This window comes from Elaeis guineensis, chromosome 11 (assembly GCF_000442705.2).
Source record: "Elaeis guineensis isolate ETL-2024a chromosome 11, EG11, whole genome shotgun sequence".
NCBI lineage: Eukaryota > Viridiplantae > Streptophyta > Magnoliopsida > Arecales > Arecaceae > Elaeis > Elaeis guineensis.
The window spans coordinates 113,415,608-113,436,718 of NC_026003.2; the positions used below are offsets into that span (position 1 = coordinate 113,415,608).

The 21,111-nt window shown below is 37.4% G+C and overlaps 2 protein-coding genes across 9 annotated transcripts; both read left to right on the forward strand.

Moving 5' to 3' along the window:
• Nucleotides 1–391: 391 nt before the first annotated feature.
• On the forward strand, nucleotides 392–8,267 carry LOC105054095 (calcium-transporting ATPase, endoplasmic reticulum-type). 5 transcript variants are annotated; one of them, XM_010935506.4, is made up of 9 exons: nucleotides 392–537; nucleotides 1,528–2,944; nucleotides 3,606–3,711; nucleotides 3,797–3,918; nucleotides 4,437–4,715; nucleotides 4,835–5,218; nucleotides 6,120–6,229; nucleotides 6,304–6,532; nucleotides 7,502–8,267. In XM_010935506.4, the coding sequence occupies exons 2-9, from the start codon at nucleotides 1,583–1,585 to the stop codon at nucleotides 8,060–8,062; spliced, it is 3,153 nt and encodes a 1,050-aa protein (XP_010933808.1). In that variant the 5' UTR covers nucleotides 392–537; nucleotides 1,528–1,582; the 3' UTR covers nucleotides 8,063–8,267. The 5 variants fall into 5 exon arrangements, with proteins under 5 accessions (XP_010933808.1, XP_029123082.1, XP_073102059.1 ...); XM_029267249.2 differs by having other exon boundaries at nucleotides 7,527–7,856; XM_073245958.1 differs by having other exon boundaries at nucleotides 405–537; nucleotides 1,537–2,944.
• A 2,094-nt stretch (nucleotides 8,268–10,361) lies between these two features.
• LOC105054094 (protein MATERNALLY EXPRESSED GENE 5) lies at nucleotides 10,362–20,008 on the forward strand. 4 transcript variants are annotated; one of them, XM_010935504.4, is made up of 6 exons: nucleotides 10,362–10,609; nucleotides 13,055–13,176; nucleotides 13,260–13,479; nucleotides 13,554–13,615; nucleotides 13,712–13,793; nucleotides 19,576–20,008. In XM_010935504.4, exons 1-6 carry the CDS (start codon nucleotides 10,507–10,509, stop codon nucleotides 19,581–19,583), a joined length of 597 nt encoding a protein of 198 aa, XP_010933806.1. In that variant the 5' UTR covers nucleotides 10,362–10,506; the 3' UTR covers nucleotides 19,584–20,008. The 4 variants fall into 4 exon arrangements, with proteins under 4 accessions (XP_010933806.1, XP_073101374.1, XP_019709282.1 ...); XM_073245273.1 differs by having other exon boundaries at nucleotides 13,712–13,792; nucleotides 19,565–20,008; XM_019853723.3 differs by lacking the exon at nucleotides 19,576–20,008 and adding an exon at nucleotides 16,694–17,196 and having other exon boundaries at nucleotides 10,363–10,609.
• The last annotated feature ends 1,103 nt before the right edge of the window (nucleotides 20,009–21,111 follow it).

Sequence of the window (21,111 nt, forward strand, 5' to 3'; positions counted from 1 at the left end):
TATTATTTTAATAAATTTATTAAAATAAATATTTATAATAATAATAATATTATATAATATTATATATTTTATAAAAAATTATAAATGAAGAATATTTAATCAAATTATAGAATAATTATTATGTATTAATATATAAAATTATTTATAATATTTTATATTTTATCACTATTACTATTTGATGGTATATTAAATATAATAAAATTTTATTTTTATTAATATTCGTATTTGATTACACATCATCTCAATATTTATATATCACTTCGATGATCATATTATTTTAATGATCATACCATTCAAGTGACTATATCATCGGCCATATATCAAATAGCATCCCGTCGGACCCCCTCCACTCAGTTTTATAATCCGTTTATGATAAGGGTTTTATAATCCGTTTTATTGCTGGCGGCTCGCGAAAATGCCGGATCCCCTCCACTCCAACAAATAATTAAAAATATTCTCACTTTTTTCTCTGGCGAGCGGGAGATGCTTTGCTTTGGTCCAAAGCGATGCCTCTCATTCCCTCTACAGTTCCCCAAGGTACGACGGCATCCATCCGGCTTCCTCGCGCCTTCCCTCGCTCTGCTTCTCTTTTTCCCCTTCTGTTCTTTTCTTTATCCGCTGCTCTGTTGTCAGTATTCGCTTCCATTGTTCTCTGGAGTTCACCTCTCTCTCTCTCTCTCTCTCTGATTTCTGATATCTGGGACCTTTGCTGGTTATTTGGGTGAGTCCGACGTGCTTCTTTTTTTCTTGTTTTTGGTGGTAGTTTTGTTCGACGGTTGCTGTCAAGTTATCTTCCCGACTTTGTGGCAGTTGTTTTTGTTTCTGTTTGTTTTCCTTGTGTGTTTTATTATAGTTGTGTCGGTTTCCTTGTGTTTTTATCATATCTTCTGCGGTGTCTTATATGTTAACCTTGGCCTTGTCGAAGTCTATGCTTGATTTGTTGGTAGCGTGTAACGAAACGAGATGTTGATGAGAAGACAAAGGTAGTTCCTCTTTTATGGTGGTGTAAAAATTTGTTCTTTTACTCTTGATTCACTTTTCCTCCTGCATGTTTTAAGGATTTGCTGGCGTGGTTTTTACAGAGATTCTCTTTTGTTTTTTATTATAAAATCACGATGTTTTTTCTCGCGTGTTTCCTTTGTGTGGTTTTTAATTATTTGCACTTGCCCACATCAAAAGTTTGACGGAGATATTTGGAATCTCATGAGTATTCTAAATCCCACTATCGGCAATAATTTAAGAAGAACAATCTATCATAAATTAAAAAAAAAGAGTTTTATGATTTGCTAATCTATCATAAATTAAAAAAAAAGAGTTTTATGATTTGCTAACTTCGTTGAACTAGAATCTTAGATACGGTTAATTCGCTGTTAGTAATGTTGAGCTTTTATTTTCAACTGCCGGATGACACTTTGGAATGGGATATGCGCGCTTTTGAAGATCTTTGCAAAACAACCAATTGGGCAGAGTCTTAGATATGCATGCTTTTGATGACCTTTTGCTGTTTCAATTTATGTTTCTTTGAAGGAAATCCAGTCAAGAGATTGAAGCAGTGTGTGGCAGCGTGCGGTTGATTTGAACAATGGAGGAGAAACCATTTCCAGCATGGTCTTGGTCAGTAGAGCAATGCTTGAAGGAGTACAATGTCAAATTGGAGAAAGGCTTGAGCTCCTATGAAGTTGAGAAGCGGCGGGAAAGGTCTGGGTGGAACGAGCTCAGGAAAGAGAATGGCAAGCCTTTGTGGTTTCTCGTGTTGGAACAGTTCGACGATATGCTTGTCAAGATTCTCCTTGTTGCAGCCTTTATTTCGTTTGCCCTTGCTTACCTGCAGGGGAGTGAATCTGGGCATGCAGGATTTGAGGTGTATGTGGAACCGGCTGTGATTGTATTGATTCTTGTGCTCAATGCCATTGTGGGAGTTTGGCAGGAAACTAGTGCTGAGAAGGCTCTTGAAGCCCTGAAGGAGATGCAGTCTGAGTCTGCCAAGGTTCGTAGAGATGGGTGCTATGTGCCAAACTTGCCGGCACGAGAGCTAGTCCCAGGCGACATTGTGGAATTGGGCATTGGAGATAAGGTTCCTGCTGATATGAGAATAGCTGCTTTAAAGACATCAACTTTGAGAGTCGAGCAAAGCTCGTTGACTGGGGAGAGCATGCCTGTGATCAAAGGAACAAATCCGGTGTTCCTAGATGATTGTGAGTTGCAGGCAAAAGAGTGTATGGTTTTTTCAGGAACAACCATTGTGAATGGTAGTTGTGTCTGTATTGTCACTGGGATTGGAATGAACACTGAAATAGGAAAAATTCAGACCCAGATTCATGAAGCTTCACTGGAGGAACAAGATACTCCTCTCAAGAAGAAGCTGGATGAGTTTGGTGGGAGGCTCACTAGTGCAATTGGGATGATTTGCCTTGTAGTGTGGGCCATCAACTATAGGAATTTTATTACTTGGGATGACCCCAATGCATCTTGGTGGAATTTTCGCTTTTCTTTCGAAAAATGCACGTATTATTTTAAGATAGCAGTTGCACTTGCAGTGGCAGCTATTCCTGAAGGTCTTCCAGCTGTAATCACGACTTGTTTAGCTTTGGGTACCAGGAAGATGGCACAGAAGAATGCGATTGTGAGGAAGCTTCCAAGTGTAGAGACGTTAGGATGCACAACTGTAATATGCTCTGATAAGACTGGCACACTAACAACGAATCAGATGTCTGTGAATGAATTTTTCACTCTTGGTGACAAGACAACTACATTTCGATTGTTTCATGTGGAGGGTACAACATACAATCCGAGGGATGGAGGCATCACTGGTTGGATCTCCCACAACATGGATGCAAGCTTGCAGGTTTTAGCAGAGATATGCGCAATCTGCAATGATGCTGGGATATATTGCAATGATTACCTTTTCCGGGCTACTGGAATGCCTACTGAGGCAGCTCTCAAGGTTTGTTTTATATTTTATATCTTTCATACAAATGATGCATCGAATGACTGTGATTGAGACAATTAGGAAATATAGCAATTTGCACCAAAAAAATTATTGATTGGAAAGAGGATCTATTATTGGTTACATGTAGATGCAAGGATTGGATGTGAGTTCAGAAAACATTCTGATGAATGGAACAGGGACATGGCTTCTGAAAAAGGTTTGAAATGAATGAAATCTGAAGTAATAAAATGCCGTGTATGCATACTTGTAAAAATGTCAGGATTAGCTGCATTAACACTCAAGACAGATACTTAAGAAGTAAATGCACGATAAAGTATCAAATTAGGCTTTTATTTACTTCTTGTTCTATGCAATGAATAAGATAGTTAAACTTAACATACTAGAATGACATACGGCACCTCTGTCATTGCTGATTATATCAATATTTGTTATAGTTGATCATTTGCATCTCTAGTTCATTTCATGCGTCATGTACATTTTGGGATAACATCTATACAAGTTTCTAGTAAATCTTAAATCATTTGAGGAAAAGAAGTTTTCTTGCAGGAAGGAATTATATGAAAAAAGTGAGGTTCCAATATTTTTTAGGTCTTACATACTCTTAATTTTCTGATTTATGAGGCAATGTAATGATTAAGCATTACTTTTTCTAAAGGTACTAGTTGAGAAGATGGGAGCTCCAGATCCAAAGGCAAGGAGCAAAATTCGCAATACACAACTTGCTGCCGACTACTCTATCGATCGCACAGCAGTTAAGTTAGGTAAGCAGAAGCACACTAAATATTATTTAGTATTTGACAATGATTTCACAATTTTGAATTTTTTGTTCATTTCTTTGAAACATAGGCTGTTGCGATTGGTGGATAAGGAGATCGAGAAGGATTGCCACCTTGGAACTTGATCGAGTTCGCAAATCTATGAGTGTTATTGTCCGCGAACCAACTGGCAATAATCGCCTTCTTGTAAAGGTGCTTCATGGTTTTGACTGACTGGTGTATGAATTAGCTATAATTGATAATATATTTTCTGAAGATGTGCCAGCATTTTTTTTGACATTATACTTAACTTTTATATTTTATGAAACTGTTAGTTTTTAAGTGATACCCTTCTCACTTTATTGAGATATTCGTTGTTAGTTATACCTCTAATTTTGGCACTCATGAAGGTATGACTTCACATATTTGTATACCTTGAGCTTGAGGTAGTTCTAAGCAGAACAATCCTCCAGTCATCTGAGGCACAAAAATATCGTAGAATCACATGAACATCTGTTAAGTGACTTTTGAGCAAAGTGTCATTCCAAAAGATTATGGATTAACATCAACATCATTGTTCGATGGTTTTATACGTGTGCGGTATATTAGAACTTTTATTGAAATAAATTTCATGGAATTTGCAGAGAAGTCGTTGCTTATTCTGCTGGATATGAGCACTATAAATTTTGTTTGATTCTATGCATCTTGAAACTAATGGCTTCTGTTTGCAGGGAGCTGTTGAGAGTATTCTGGAGAGAAGTTCAAGTGTACAACTTGCAGATGGATCTGTTGCTTTGTTGGATGAGCTATCCAGGCAGTTAATACTGTCGAGAGTCCATGAGATGAGCTCAAAAGGCTTGCGGTGCTTGGGTTTTGCATTCAAAGATGACTTAGGAGAGTTTTCAGACTACTATGCGGACACTCACCCTGCTCACAGGAAGTTGCTTGATCCAGCTAACTACTCTGAAATCGAAAGCAATCTAATTTTTGTTGGAGTTGTTGGTCTAAGGGTGTGTCCTGCTGTTATTTCTCAATCTTCACAGCATCTCTTTCACTTCTGCTGTTTTACTTCTCAACTGTAAACATGTTCTTTATTGAACTCACCATCATTATATTGCAATTTAAATAGGACCCTCCTCGTGATGAAGTTAAGAAAGCAATTGAAGATTGTAGAGGTGCAGGAATCAGAGTTATGGTGATAACAGGTGATAATAAGTCCACAGCGGAGGCAGTCTGTCAGGAAATTGGATTATTTCCTAGAATGACAAGCATCAGGGGGAAAAGTTTTACTGGTAAAGAGTTCATGGCTCTTCCAGTCAGCCAACAGATTGAAATTTTATCAAAACCTGGAGGTGTAGTTTTTTCTCGTGCCGAGCCTAGGCACAAGCAAGAAATTGTGCGGCTGCTGAAGGAAATGGGTGAGATTGTTGCAATGACTGGTGATGGTGTTAATGATGCACCTGCACTAAAACTAGCTGACATTGGAATTGCTATGGGCATAACTGGAACTGAGGTAAGTAAAATGTTCTTCTATTTGACGTGTGTAACAATGTATGTTTGCAGAAAGTACTGGAGTATTGCTTACTTACACTACTTGTTTATTGAAATCTCGTATGATCCATTTCATTATTTTTCTCCCCTTTTATTTCATTTGTTTGAGGTTTAGTTTTGGAAAGAAATTCATAGTTTGTTCATGCCCACTTTAAAAGTACTGAAACTTTGATTTGCTAGTTGACAGAACTCATCCTGCTATTATCTATTTGATTATTTTTCTCTCTTTTATCATTTTGTTTTTTATGTTCCAGCAGTTCTTGAGAGTAATGGTGCCTTTTATTGTATCTCAAAACTATATGCTATAACCACCCAAGATTTTAACCAAAAGACTGGCTAAAAGATATTATTTGGGTTCCTTAACCCGGTATAATTATTTAAGATCTTTCTAATCCATAAATGCTGTATGACTAAACACATGCCTGCGTGGTTCTTACATAGTTTCCTATTTAAGCCCCAACATTCTCACCATGTTACATGTCCAAATCCAATTACAAACACCATGATTGGCCTATGGTCAATCCTAAAATGATTGGTGTTGCAGTGTCCTTTAGTTCTACATAGCCAGGGGCCAAATCCATTATGATACCATTAGTAATGACCTTGGATCTCATCCAAAAGGCTAGCTAGGACGTGTTGAGTTCTTTGGTCCTGTATAAACACCCAAGATTTTCTGAGCACATAACTGATGTGTGACCAAACACCCACCTATATGGATCTCACATGTATGCTTTTTAGTTATCATTCTCTTGAGTCATATTTCCATTTGCTGCTAAGCATAATGGTTACCACAAAATCATTGGTGGTGATTGGTATCTATTAATGAGTTATATGACAATTAAGTTGATTAATATCTATTTCAGGTTGCGAAAGAGGCTGCTGATATGGTTCTAGCTGATGATAATTTCAGTACAATTGTCTCAGCTATTGCGGAAGGACGTGCTATTTATAATAACATGAAATCCTTCATTAGGTTTCTTTACAAACACCTTGCTGTTGTCTTATATCTCTGAAATGATATGTATAATAACTCCTTTTTCTGTGTAGGTACATGATATCTTCTAATGTGGGAGAAGTAATGTCTATCTTTCTGACAGCTGCACTTGGCATACCTGAGTGCCTTATACCAGTTCAGCTTCTTTGGGTTAATTTGGTCACCGATGGGCCCCCTGCAACAGCTCTTGGTTTTAACCCTGCTGATGTTGACATCATGCAGAAGCCACCTCGCAAGACCAATGATGCTCTTATCAATTCTTGGGTTCTCTTTCGTTACCTGGTGAGTTTAATGCTTGACCTTTCAAGCTCTTCCTATTTTTATGATAGCAGTGAAATAACTAGTGGAATATTGTGATATTAAAATCCTTATGATTCGGTAGATAATTTTTTCAAGTATGAATTTCAGTTTTAGAACTTAAAGTCAACTGGGATACTTCTCGGTATCTTCACATAATGAAAATACTGATGCATAAACATGCTTGGCATGCTGTCAAGTCTATTCCACATCAAGGATCCTTTGATTGTCACTTTGCTTAGAGGCATCTAGTCCAATCGTTTGTCCATTACATAGTACATACATATATTTCATACATATGAATGCATTCTTGCCTGTAAAATTAGAGAAAATCATCATTTTTATTTTGTTAAATATCAAGATCTAGGGTCTTTCTGTTAAAGAGAGATATGAAGCATAAACAAGGAAATAGGAATTGAGCAAAAACACAAAGCACACAAAAACAACAAAGAAAGCTCCACTAAAGATGGAAAATTTACAAGGAGGTAACCCTCAAATACAGTCTCATAATCCTATCTCTCCACCTTTCAAGATACTCTATTTTAGGACTCATCCCAAAACATTCTAACTGCCACTTGTATATGTGCCTAAAAAATTCTAATGGACTGACCAAGAATTTGGTTTTAGAGGCTCCTATCCCAATACATTAAATAGACCTATTCAATTAAGTATAAGATACCTTCCAATAGTTTGGTTCTTTTGGAAACATCCATGCAGTAGATTGTTATGGGCAATTTAGAACTTTGTTGCGTGTATATCTAGGGAACATTGCTTTTTAGAATTAAGCTCAATGGAAAGCATAAACATTGAATACAAACATGTGGATCATCAATCCAATTAAATGCAATACTATATTTATCTTTATTGTTGCTTTTTTATGCATAGAAGTTGAATACTTAGGACATGTACCATTAATTTTGTTATATGTGTTGATCCATGTTATTGCTGCATTAGGTAATTGGTTCTTATGTTGGTTTAGCAACTGTTGGCATCTTCATGTTGTGGTACACCCAGCCTTCCTTTTTGGGGATTGATCTTTCAAGCGATGGCCACACATTGGTCTCCCTGGCTGAGCTCCGGTCATGGGGAGAGTGCCCCACATGGACAGATTTCTCACCTGATCCCTTCTTGGCTGGTGATCAAGTAATATCTTTCACAGATCCCTGCGACTATTTCACAGTCGGAAAAGTTAAAGCAATGACCTTATCACTCTCTGTTTTGGTAGCAATTGAGATGTTCAACTCTCTGAATGCTCTATCAGAAGATAATAGCTTGGTTCAGATGCCTCCATGGAAGAACCCATGGCTCCTTGTGGCAATGCTGGTTTCGTTCAGTCTTCATCTTCTCATAGTTTATATACCCTTCCTGGCCAGTGTTTTTGGCATTGTTCCATTGAGTCTGAATGAGTGGCTTCTGGTTATTTTGGTTTCTTTCCCTGTGGTGCTCATTGATGAAGCACTTAAGTATGTGGGCAGGAGGCAATGGAGGACAAATCAGAAGCACAAAATAGCATAGGGACACACTAAAGATCGTGATAAAGGGTGGTTGAAAAATATTGTTGTCAGTTGTTCAGATTCAAATGGATAAAATTGTACAGTAAAATGTCCTGTTGATCAAATTTTTATATTTCCTCTTTTTGCAAAGGTCTATGTTTGTCTTTCGCAGTTCTTTTAAAAATACATATATATATATTATTATTGCTAGAAGAACAAATTTGGAACTGGACTTCTTTAGCACCTTCAAACATCATGATGTCTTATTTGCAGGCTTTGTACCCTAAAGAATTGGCACATCCGTAAATTTGAGATAAGATATTGTAGCAACACTTCTTGTGCTGCTTAAATAATTTTTTAGGCTATATATCACTCTTAACACAGCATGTTAATCAAATTACCAGTTTGAGCTTAAGGTGTGTTCTCAAAGTCACTGTCCTCGAGTCCTTGGCATACAAATTGCGCAATTCTACATATGCTAACTCTGCTGAGCATTCTCTTGATGATGGATGGCAGTTTTTATTGGGGGGAACTCTTTACACATCCATTGCAGAAGAATAACAATGGATTTTTTGCTGTAGTATACTGTAGTAGTATGCAAAATATTTCTTTGCAGATCAATATTTTCAGTTCTTTGATCAGAAAATCTTATAAAAAAGAAGCATGCATATGGGTTCCATAACATGATTAGCAATTCATAATATTTTGAAAATATTGTTACAGCTAACTCCGAACTTGAAGCCAATAATTGGTGGCACTAGATAGGACGAATAAAGCAGGAGAATGGCTTGCCAAGAAATAAAGATGGTTCATGTTGGACCATAAGACAGAAATAAGCAAATGCAAATATGGATGTAGGAAAGTGCCTTCTTCCCATAGTCAATTTTTACATCAACAAGCCAAATCAAAATACAAGTTTCTTTAATCAGAGATGCAGGAAAATTGTAGTTTAATTGTTTCCAACACGGCATGGTTTTTAACTCCTTTAGTTACAATCTATGTCCGAGCTCTATAAAAGGTTGTACATATCTGACTTTGATGTATTGTATATCTAGATGTATTGTATATCTAGATCCTTTTCGAGTAGTATAGAGAGAAGTTGCATGGTCTATCACTTGGATAGTCTATGATAAAATAGATACTCCCAGCCTACATATGAGATGATGTTTTTGATTAGAGATGCAAACGAGTTGAGTTGCTTGCGAACTACTCGAGCTCGATTTGAAGCCAGATTCGACTCGAGTCGATTATTATCAAGCTCAAGTAGTAAGATATTCGGCTTGAAAACTTGCAAGCTTATTAAAATTTATATATAGTTTTAATAATAATATTTATATTTATAATATATATATTAATACATATATTATTAATAGACTAAGTTTCGATTTTGAGTTCGTATATGGCTCGATTAATATTCGAGTCAATCTCAAATTTTGTCTATTTTTCATCGAGCCATGTTCGAGCTTAGGATGTTAAGGCTCATTGATTTCAAGCCGAGTTTCAAGTTCGAGTATTTGAATTGAGTTGAGCTTGAGCTCCCAACAATTCGATTTGACTTGGCTCTCAATTACACTTGTACTTTTGACGTATCAACTACGTTTTTATTAGAAATTATTTGAACGATAGTTGGATATCTCGACTTTAAAGATTGAATCTCTTGGGCCTTCATAATAACTAGTTTTTTATCTCGCGTGTTGCACGTGGGTTATAAAATTACATCATTGATTATGTGATAAAAAATAATTTATTAAAAAATATTCTGAATGAATACTAAGAGCATATCCATTCATATTCCGAAGATCCATAACAACAGACTTTAATCGTCTAATTAAATAAACATAAGTGAATTTCAATGTCATCTATTAATAATATAATGCTTGCATTTAATGCTGGAAGAATGGTTAGATAGAAAGGTCTTGATACCTAGCATAAGGAAAATTAGTTTTGATCAACATGATATTTATGGATGAAAATTTGTTGCTGATGCGGAGAGCTTATTTGATTACTCTATTTTTTTCTCACTTTTTACTTTTATATATATATATATTAAATTAGAGAGGACCGTGATCCACAAATTGACTGCATACTATGTTTAGATGTAAATATTATTAGGTGTTGCATATTTTTTTTTTAGTGCATCAAGCCCTACCATTACAAATTGTAATGCCCAGGAAGCTACGGATTCTGTTAGGGTTAGCAGAAGTATATGGATTCCGGTAGGATTAGCAAATTCCAAGATGGACGGCCCAGAGCCCCGCTAGAGCGAGTTCCCTATACAGGAAACACACAACCCGGCGCTCCGCTGTTAAATAGCGCTCAGAGGAGCATCGAGTACTTTACTTTGGTCTCACGCGCGCACCGCCTTCCGTCGCTCTCTTCTTCTCCACCCTCGATTTAGAGGAGAAAAAACGAAACGGAAAGAGGGAGTAACCCTAGGTGGTCTCTTTTCTCTCGCCGAGAGCGCCGATGGCTGACGGCTACTGGAGGTACAGCGACGCTCGCCACCAGGCGCCGGCCGCGATGGCTCCCACTCAGCCCCCCGTGAAGCGCCCTCGTGCCGACTACGGAGGTTCTTCTCTTCCTTCCCGTGTCTGCCTAGGGTTCACTTCTTCCTACTTGCCGTGATTTTTGTTCGGATGTTTTCTTGTTTCAAATAGCGCTTTATTTCTGTTAGGGGTTCCCCCCTTTTTTGGTGGTGGCGATGGTTGTAAAGTTGGGAGTTTCGCTGTATTTGCTCTTTCTTGATGAGTTAACGCAATTCGGATCCACTATTTGGTTCTTGATATGGCATAAAGATAATTTTGTGGGGGAATTTTAGATGAAATTACATGTTTTTGTGAATGTGGCATTAAATGTTCTTATATTAGGGTTTTAATGGTTGAGAGTATGATAGCTTGGTTTGAAGAATTTCTCTAATATATTGTGGCTTGGTCCATTATGTTGGTATGATCTACGAATCTGCTAGTTGTGCTATTTGTTTTTTTTTTCTTTTTTTAAAGATCAATAATCACAACTGAAGGGCCAATATAATTCCCCTCTTTAATTTTTATAAACAAATTTATTTGATTTGTTATGGATAAGTGAAATGTTCTGATATTTTTATAATCTGTGCATCGGATAAATTTTAAGAGAAGGAACATGTAGCATTGGTTTGATTTGTTAATGTGTTAGTTCACTTGAACTTCTCTGATGCCTTGTTTGGTTGTTCGGAATTGAAAGAGAAGAAAGTTTGTTCCACAAGAATCTTCTTTTCAGTTGTTGGTACTAAAGATGAAATTTAGGGAAAGAGAACAAACATCAATTAATTGGCTAAAAATTTTCTTCTTTATGATGTAGCCATTTTTGAGAGAACAACAGAGGACAGATGGTTCAAGACAACTCAATCATTTCCTTTTCACTTTCTCCACATCGTTGCGACAATTTTCTGTGTTCTAACAAACATGAGAAAATTCTTAATTTTTCCCATTTCACGTGCTGATATGCTTTTCGATTCTTTCACTTTATTGGTGAACAAACATAGACTAAAAGCTTTTATCATCTTTATTAAAGTTAGGGCACAAGCTCTATAGATGATTGGAGAAGCATGGGATATGGTTGGGGAAGAGAGCTTGTGCACCATAAAGTGTTTGGGAGGTTTATGTGAACATATTCTTCGGTCGACTTGTCACGTGCCTTTTAGGTGCTTATTGACACTTGGGTTCCACAAAAACAATTAAGATTCTTGATATAACAACTCAGGACTTCATCCAAAAAAGGCTAGCCAGAAAGTATTATTTGGATTACTTAGTCCTATATTAATATGTAAGGTTTACCCAATGCACTGCCGATGTGGGATTAAACATACATTTGCACGGATCCTTACATGCTCCCCTTATTTAAGCCACAATCTCCATGCCAGGTTAAGAGTCCAAATCCATTCAAATCCAATCACAAGTATCACAAATTAAATCATAAACAACATGACTAGATTGTGGTCAGTCTCAGTGGATCCATGCTGTAGTGTTCGCTAGTCTATATAGGCCATGAGTCGGGTCCGCTCCAATATAATTTGTAACATTCTAGAACTTCATCCAAATAGGCTAGTCAAAAGGTATTATTTGGATTCCTCAGTACTATATAAGTATCCAAGATCGGACCAATGCATAGCCAATGTGGAACTAAGCATACCCCCGCACGGGTGTTCAAGCTTGATGTTATTTTTTTTGGAGATAAAAAATCTTATGTTTTGGATCATAAGTTTTGTTCCACCATTATGAAAAACTTGTTCTTGTATCATGTTTCTATTGTATTTTAAAATTACTTTACATGCATGCGTGCATATGCATGTATGTATATAGCCATTTCATGAAACCTTCATTTTGTTTGAAGCTTGGGGAATCTGATGCTCTATTTGAGTATGATACCAGCACTTGCATTCGTGGCCATAGCATTGTCACCAAAATGATTTGAGGACGTTAATGGTTCAAGTCTTGAAGAAGAAATAATGACTAATTGTCTTTGTGCCACATCACTTCATACTCAATGGCTTTGGTGATGCACACCTTAACAATTTAACTACCCAAGCTAACATTCTTAAGTGGATGATTGAATATTCACAAAGGATAAGCATCGTGAATGAAATGTAGTGCAGTGTACTTGGGTTTTGCATGTGAAAATAGTGTCTTTATGCCCTAAAGTTTTTATATCATTTGAATGATTAAATTTTTGATTTTTAATCAGATTCGCATTTTATCCCATGTCTATTTAGCTTTCCTGATTTGCAAACCTCATGCAGAAATGGCTGTAACATTGGTTTGGTTTGTAAACTTGTAGCTGGTAGTCCAGTTTTATCTTTTTTGCAATCATTTTCTTGAAGCAATAATGGTTTCTTTATAGTAGTGCCAATTAATCTAAATCAGAAGCAAAATCTTGTTTAATTCTTACTGCAAATTCAATAACCATGTAAAATGTGCATCATGATCTATATTGGAAGCAAGCTCCTTTTGCTTAACTGAATGGCTTTCCGACTTTGAAGATGTGCCCGGTGGTTCGGAATATGGTGGTTATTATCCTCGTGAAGAAGGGAGAGCAGGGCACCGTGTTATCAGGGACACTGAATCGATCAGTGCATCCTATGATCGTTTTTTGCGTGACGGGGTATGGTTGAAAGATGCTTATCCTTTTTTTTTTTTTTGATTAAGTTCATTGTTGTAAAAGGTTGACTGGAGGAATTTTTTTAGCAGATCATCTCTTATGGTGGTGGAGAATCCCTTAGGCCAGTAGCTAGTGGAATGGGTGGTCATCCTGTTGATGATCTGCGTATGATGGGTGTTGGAGGCATGGATGGACGAAGTGCTGGATATGGAAGTGGTAGACCAGAAACACCTCTGCCTCCAGATGCATCTTGCACATTATTCGTGGAGGGCCTCCCTGCGAACTGTACACGCAGGGAAGTGTCTCGTATCCTTTTATAGATGTTCTTATCTTTCAATATATAACATTTATCCAGCTGTTGTTCCTTCATTTGTCTCCAGATATTTTTCGTCCTTTTGCAGGTTTTCGAGAGGTCAGACTTGTGAATAAGGAATCTAGACATGTGAGTTACTGCTTTGTGTGAGTTGGATGATTGTCGAGCCTTTTTAATTCATAGTTTGTCTATAGTTTCAAATTTTGTCCCTGTACTTTTCTGCAGCCGGGAGGGGATCCGCTTGTTCTGTGCTTTGTTGATTTCTCCACCTCCAGTCAAGCTGCAGTTGCTTTGGATGCTTTGCAAGGTAAAAACCACAGTATATATATATATATTCCTATTTGTAGTTATAGATTTGTTAGTCTCGTTTATATTTACATTTATTTTAATGCTTGTTAATTCTGTTCTTTGTTTTGCCATGGGATCTCTTGTGATTGCGCACTTTACGAGTTTGTTCTACATTTATAATGCTGCTTCCACGACATCTACACCCAAATTGTGTTATTATTATTAATTTGATTCCCTTAGTGCTTCCTGCTCTTCAAATGGTTTTAGATATAAGTGAGACAGATTACATTGGAGTTACAATGCTTTTCAAAAGGTATCATGAGACCTCCGCTTCAGGTTTTGTTAGAAGCTCGGGTCCTTTTTTTTTTTTAAAAAAAAAAAATCATCCATATCTTTTATGAATAGGCTTGGGTAAATTTTTTGGTTACCATACAAATCCAGAAGAATGTTGTTCTCTCTATTTGGGCAAGAACTTAAAAGATACATTGATTGTATGCGAAGGTGTTTTTGTCATATTTCAATTGGACAGCATGAAAAACCTATATAGCAGAAAATGGATGAATTATGCAAGATCTATAAGTCAATGTGACAGAGCTTTATCACTCTTGTTTTTGGAAAGTGTTTTGCATGGTTCGTCATATTGACTTGAACCAGGAGGTTTGAGATGTGTTGAGTCATATTGGGGCTGGACTGGCACGGTTTCGACCTGTAGTACGAGACACTGGCGGAGGAGGGGGAGAGAGAGAAGGAAAGAGAGGAAAAGAGAGAGAGGGAGGCAGGAAGGGAGGGGGAGGGAGAGGGAGGGGCAGAGAGGGAGGGAGGGAGGGCATGGTATGTTTCCAATCGGGGCGGCATGGGATCGTACCATGCTGTACCTCCGAGCAATTGGTATGGGTCCCAGTACCAATTTCGCCAACTTGGGTGATTTAATTTGTTTGAAATGTTTCATATCACATGGATTTTGCTGCTGTCGAATGAGCACAAGTTCATTTGAGGTGCACTTTTATGCTCGGGAATCAAAAAAGTGTCTTATATTTTGAAAGTTGGCCATTACTTGTTTATCTCATGCTCATTTTTGTCATTTGTTGTTTTTAGGATGTAAGTTCCATATGCTTCTGGATATTTAGGCTGCTTGTCATATGTATATAGATAACAATAACTTTCCAAGAAATCTGTCATTATTAATCCACTATTTACTGCCAAAAGGTGTAATTGCACTAGATTCCCATGCATTATGAAAAGATTCTAATGAGCCAGTTAGCAATTAAGCTATCAGTTTTTGCTTTAGTACTATAAATATTTTGATCTGAGAAAGAGTTAAGAGCGAACTAACAAACTTACACGTCTATTATTATTGGTTGCTTTTCCATTATTGGTTGCTTTTCCATTGAAATGGGAACCTGTAATGATCATATCCAGTAAGACTGAGCTGATTCTTGGTTTATTAGGCAAGCCATCATGGTAGCATGAGCTAAATGTATATTGAGTGTTTTACTGCAGATAGATGTAAATTCAGATGGAATCTTTTAATCTGAAATATGCACTTGCTGGGTTTGTGTGCGTATGTGCTTATCTATGCAAATGTGCATATGCACCTGTGTATATATGATGCATATGCACATTAGTATTTTCATATTTAGCAACGCGAAGTTTTATTTTGGGTGATACTATTACTTTGATATGTATATTTTATTCATGTATTTGTGCTCTTTTCTGCGGGGTTGGCCTTGATTTGCTATGTGGAGGAGAGATGGGGAGTGCCCTTGCTTAGGGTCTATTTGGATGCATGGGCCCAAAATCCCATGGAATTTGTGGGTTGGGCCTAGACAACCAACCAAATAAGACTGGCTTAGACTTATAATTGTAAGAACCCAGAAAATTATTGGAGTGGGTTGGCCCGAATACGATAGGGAGAAAAAAAAAGACGTGCTGGTTCTTTGGATTCTTATAATCATAGGTCTAAGCCAGTCTTGTTTAGCTGGTTGTCTGAGCCCAACCCATGAATTTCATGGGATTTTGGGCCCAGACATCCAAACAGACCTTTAGAAGTGTCGTTCAAGGATGTCGGGGAGAGAGGAGCCTTTCTTTATTTTTGTTTTTTCTAATTTTAATTTTACCTCCATCCTAAGTGTCAAATCATGTTTGTATCTAGTTCGACCTATGTTTTTAAGCTGTCTATACTGCTGCACCTAATTATCCTGGACATTTAAATGAAACCTTTTAGGGATTTGAGAGATGGGGAGTGGTCTTGCTTATAAGTGCTATCTGGGAGGTTGGAGAGAAAGGATCCTTTTTTCCTTTCCATTTTTCTGATTTTAATTTTTACCTCCATCCTACGTGTTTAATCATCCTGTATCTAGTTTGACCTATGGTTTTGGCTGTCTATGGTGCTTCGTCTAATTCTCCTGCACCTTAACCATTTAGGGATTTGATCTAATATTTGAGAATTTTATACGACCGGCAAGTTAACGTCTAGTGTTTTGGTTGGGGATGAGTTGGATGAGACTGTAGCTAGCTTCCTGAACTCTTGGCTTTCAAGGCCATGCAGGGTTCGTATGCGCACACAAAATTTTCTTCCGCCTTATGTCTTGGATTTGTGGTAAATACTTAGGAGCACTTGAAAAATCTCGGATTTAGCCATTTAGGTGGAACTGTGGCATTTAATAATGGAAAAAATTGAAAAAGTTCGTTTGCAAAACATGTGTCATAAAACAAAATGCATAGTTTGTTTTCTAGGACTAGGTTAATGTACAAAAACAACTTTAATTTGTGGTGCTTAAAATCGAGTTGCATATGTGGGCTTCCTTTACGGAATGTTTAGTGCGCCATTTCATCCATGCGTTATATTGTAGGTCCTGTTATGCTCCAAAAAAGCACGTTGTTTGCACAGCATGAAGTTGTCACGGTTCGATTTTGCAGGTTATAAGTTTGATGAGCATGACCGAGATTCAGCCAATTTAAGGCTGCAATTCGCTCGATTTCCTGGTCCGAGGTCAGCAGGCGGACCTCGTGGCAGGCGTTGATGTCAGGAGGATTTTCCCTTTCCAGGTGACAGATGCCGATATCTCAGTCGTTGTGTGTGCGAGCGTAATATTTACTTGAAGATAGTGGCAGTGCGTTATACTCTCGTTATGCTGAATTGTTGTCCAACAGTTACCATTTTGTGAACACGGTCAGATCAGGAGGTTCTGTTGACCAAGGGATTGCTAGTAGATTGCGCTTTTCAGTCTTTCGTTTGGTAGATTTTGAACGTGAGTGTGCGTTCTTAGAACTTTTCATAACCTGTTATATCTGTTATCTGTGCCATACATCTATTGGCATTTTCTTTTGAAGGACAACATGTGCTATTGTTTGATGTTCTGAAGCAGTGACTAATTTGACATTCGTGCTACTATTGATATGAAATACATGGTCTTTTCTCAGATTTAATTTTTTTAGGATTAGTTGCAGTACATGTATTATCAACGGCTTATATATGCCAAGGTGACAGCTCTTGTTTATAATTAATTATATATGAAACTTGGGGATCTTAACAGCTGGCTAAGATACCTGCCAAGTTGTTTTTGACAAGTCAAAGCTTACTACTTATGAGGTTGTTTAGAAAATCCAAACAGTGGTTTGGATTATGTTACTCAATATCATGAGCTTTATGACATTAATCTCAATCCATTCCAATATTTTGTTACTGAAATGTCATACGTTACCATGTCAGGATTTTGTTTAGCAATCTTCCATTCTTTTTAAATTTATTGGATGATTCATGGTGATAGCTTTTTGTGAGTTTTTCTATATGGCTTGTGTTACTGCTAAACTTTGGTTGAAGGAAGCGAGCTTGCTAGACGCTTGTGGTCCGGTGTAGTGAGCCTTGTGAATGCGAGAAATGTGCGTCATTTACATAATTTATCAATCAATTTCTTTTGTTGAACTGGAAGTACAGGATTTGTTTCTCTGCTCTGTGATTCTATTTGTTGGTTTTGCTACCGTTACATTCTCTATCCGAGTTTGAAATTTAGCTGCATTCTTCTCGATATGCCTGACTCCAATTATCTTTTTGTATCGCTGATTAGGAAAAATAATAAAAAAAAGGTAACCGTAGCAGTTAAAAGGATAATGCGTTCACTGTACTGATTTGTCTTGTAGTTTATGCATCATGTATGAGATGTGCCACATCTTTGCCTTCTCAATTCTTACTGATATTAATGGTAAGGATAAATTACAGAAATATTCGTTCAACTTTAGTTTAATTTTACTTACACTCCTTCGATTTAAAAAAAAGTGTCAAACTAATCTTTCAAAATTTTAAAATTATTTTAAAGTAAACCTGTCATTCATTATCAATAAATAGTGTTAGCTTTTCGTTTCAATGGAAGAAAATATCTCTCATATATAATGAATTATTGGTGAGGAAGGGGTGGAGGTGGAGGGAGATGTCATGCAAGGAGGGTGGGGTTGTGGAGGTCGGCATAGAGGAGGGTGGTGTTGAAGACCTCATGGATGAGATTGAAGGGGGAGGAAGAGAAGGGGTGAGAAGGAAGGAGGGGTCACCAGTAAGAAAAAGATGGAGATGGGTAGAGCCGTCATGGAGAGGGAGGGCTCATGGGCAGACTTAAGGAGGAGAGAAGGATGAGGAGAAAAGATGGTTGCTGGCAAGGAAGGGACGGAGGTGGAGGAAGCTGTCATGGAGCAAGAAAGCTTATGGACGGGATTAGAGAAGAAGTGGGTGGAGAGAAAGGCAAGAAGGGGGAAAAAGAGGTCATCGGCGAGGAATTGACGAAGGTGGAGGGGAGGGCTCATGGACGAGTTTGGAGGAGGGGGGACGAGGAAAAGTGGATGAGGAGGAAGAGGAAGGGAAGAAAGGGTTGGCGGTGAAAAATGGGTAGAAGTAGAGGGAGCTACCATGAAGATGAAGGGCTTATGGGCAGGTGTGGAGGAAGAAGAGAAGTGGGTGAGGAGGAAGGGGAGGAGGGGAAAGGGCGGGATTGTCGGTGAGAAGAAGGAGAGGAGGGGAAAGGAGGAGGATGAGGGGAAGGGGGTAAGGAGGAAGGAGAGAGGAAAAAGAGGAGGGAGGAGGGACATCGGCGATGGAGGTGGGGAAGAAAAGCAATCGGAGAGGAGAGAGGAGATGAGGATAAGGATATTTTGGTTATTTTTTAAAATGAAGATATCATGTGATGGCTATGTGACATCATTCTGTTAATGGAGATAGATATAGTGGGACCACTTTGGAATATCTCGAAAATTTAAAGTCGAGGGGGTGTAAGTGAAATTGGATTTAAGTTGAGGGATTATTTCTGTAATTTATCCTAATAATGACGAGTGGCGCACAAACTTGGATATTCCTTTCAAAAGGTACTGCCCGCCTCACTGCTGTATATTAAGCAAGACAATTTGTAAGTATGCAAAAACCCAACTTAAAAGAGTGCACATTTTGGGATTAAATCTGTTTGTGAAATTTCTTGTTGTCTATGGACGTTGTATTTGTTTTCTTTTCTTTTGTTGTTATTTTCATCTGGTTTTGAATTTCATTGATGGTGCACTCAAAATATGAAGTCAGCAATCCAAGATCTTCGAAAAAAAAAGAAAAAAGTATGACCATAAGGCTTATAAGATGCTGGAATCAACTTTTCCTTGCATCAACAACATAAGCTGAATAAAGGACTGGCCCAAAGTTAAAATTTTGACATTTTTTTTGGCATCAACATATTGGTACATTTGTAGACAAGATTTTTTGGTCAATTTTTATGCTTTTACCGGTTAAGCTTTGCATTGAAGTACCAAGGATATATAGATGATGTCTGCAGGAACCTAGCAGATGTAGACTGAAATTTTGTATTGATGCTGTGCTTTGAAGCCTTACGTGGATTGTACGGAATGCATAGAATCATTTAGCACTGCATATCGAAAGGCCATGAGTAAGGAGGTGATATTTTTTCTCTTAAGAAAAAGGTGATACTTGTTTCTGCACTGATGGAAGATGCTGTTTTTTATTATGTATTTTTCAGACCAATTGCAAGTGATTTTTCTGGCAAATGTTCTTGTTGTAGATGTTCTAAAGCTTGTATTTATTTTTTTTAGCATTTAATTTTTTATTATTAGATGGGCATTTGCTTGTAAGACTGAAAGTGGAATGTGTATTTAGTGGTATGAGCGAATACATTTGCTACACGCCTACAAATGAATGTAGATATTGTATTGGACGACTTTGTAGCCAATGCCTATGTGACCATTTGTTGAGATTGATATTGGTATAAATGAATATACTTGTGGGTCTCTGTACATGAATTTTGTGGCAGCTTGCCTGTTAAACAATTGTTTTGTGAGAATCACTTGAATCCACTTTGGCCGATCAAATAAACAGGGATAAAGGTGCGTTAAAACAGATAAGTTTCTCATGTTCTTTGTATCACAATAAATTTATGAATACGTTAACGTATCCAAGCATCAACATATGTCTACAGATTTTAGTCTGCAGCTTTCTCCTGATCATAATAGGAGCACTGTTGCTCCTGATCCAGATAGGAGCGAACGTTGATGCATTTGGCTGCCTTTGGTTCAGGTACAAGAAAACGTGAAATAAAAAAGCTTTATTTTAGTAAGAATAATTATATTTTTATTTGGTTGATATCTTTGAAATAACTTTTGATTGAGGGTACTTTTTCTCCGTAAGGCAGCATTTAGTTCTGGGATTAAGGCATAAAGCTTGTCGCGAGCCTCTTTCCTGTCAAACAACTATAATAAGACGTGCTTAAGGGAGAAATGGTTATACTGGTGATTATGCTTGGTATTACTATTTCTAGAATAAGTTACCATATGCTAATCTTAGTGTGAAGCCCATCATTCATATGTATCCCCCCTTTTTTTTATGGACAAGACGTACCTTTGATCAAAATGATTCTAGAAATTGTAGCCCAACAAACATAGATGTAGATGGTAGCATGGTTTTTTATTCTGATAAATGCAATTTTTCCTATGTAATTTTTCTAATCCTGATTTTTTATTAATTCTTGAATCAAATGTAGCTAAAAGAAAAAGATGGAAGTAATAATAAGGCTTTTTTTTTGGTAAATAATAAATAAGGCTTTATGCCAGGAAAAAGCTATTACAGCTTTTTTTTTCCGCTGAAATGGCTGTTTGGCATGTGAAGATTTTATTCAACCGAGAATTTCTTATGCCTATTTGTATCTAGTACTCAGCTTTGAAATTTCTACAAGTTCACACCCCAACGTGAAGCGTATAGTTTCAGATAGCTAGTCATCCATTGCGGGATGGAAAATTATTTGGTTGTGCAGAGGGTCTCTTAGCAACTAATTATGCCTTCTCCTGTGGAAAGTAGTAAG

Bases quoted from the DNA above. Each gene is read 5' to 3' on its own strand.
- LOC105054094 (XM_019853723.3), top strand. From the start codon at position 10,507: ATGGCTGACGGCTACTGGAGGTACAGCGACGCTCGCCACCAGGCGCCG. The intron at 13,177-13,259 runs GTATGGTTGAAA...GAATTTTTTTAG, and splicing joins ATCGTTTTTTGCGTGACGGG to CAGATCATCTCTTATGGTGG. The intron at 13,794-16,693 runs GTAAAAACCACA...TCGATTTTGCAG, and splicing joins TGCTTTGGATGCTTTGCAAG to GTTATAAGTTTGATGAGCAT.
- LOC105054095 (XM_010935506.4), top strand. From the start codon at position 1,583: ATGGAGGAGAAACCATTTCCAGCATGGTCTTGGTCAGTAGAGCAATGC. The intron at 6,230-6,303 runs GTTTCTTTACAA...TTTTCTGTGTAG, and splicing joins AACATGAAATCCTTCATTAG to GTACATGATATCTTCTAATG. The intron at 6,533-7,501 runs GTGAGTTTAATG...TTGCTGCATTAG, and splicing joins GGGTTCTCTTTCGTTACCTG to GTAATTGGTTCTTATGTTGG.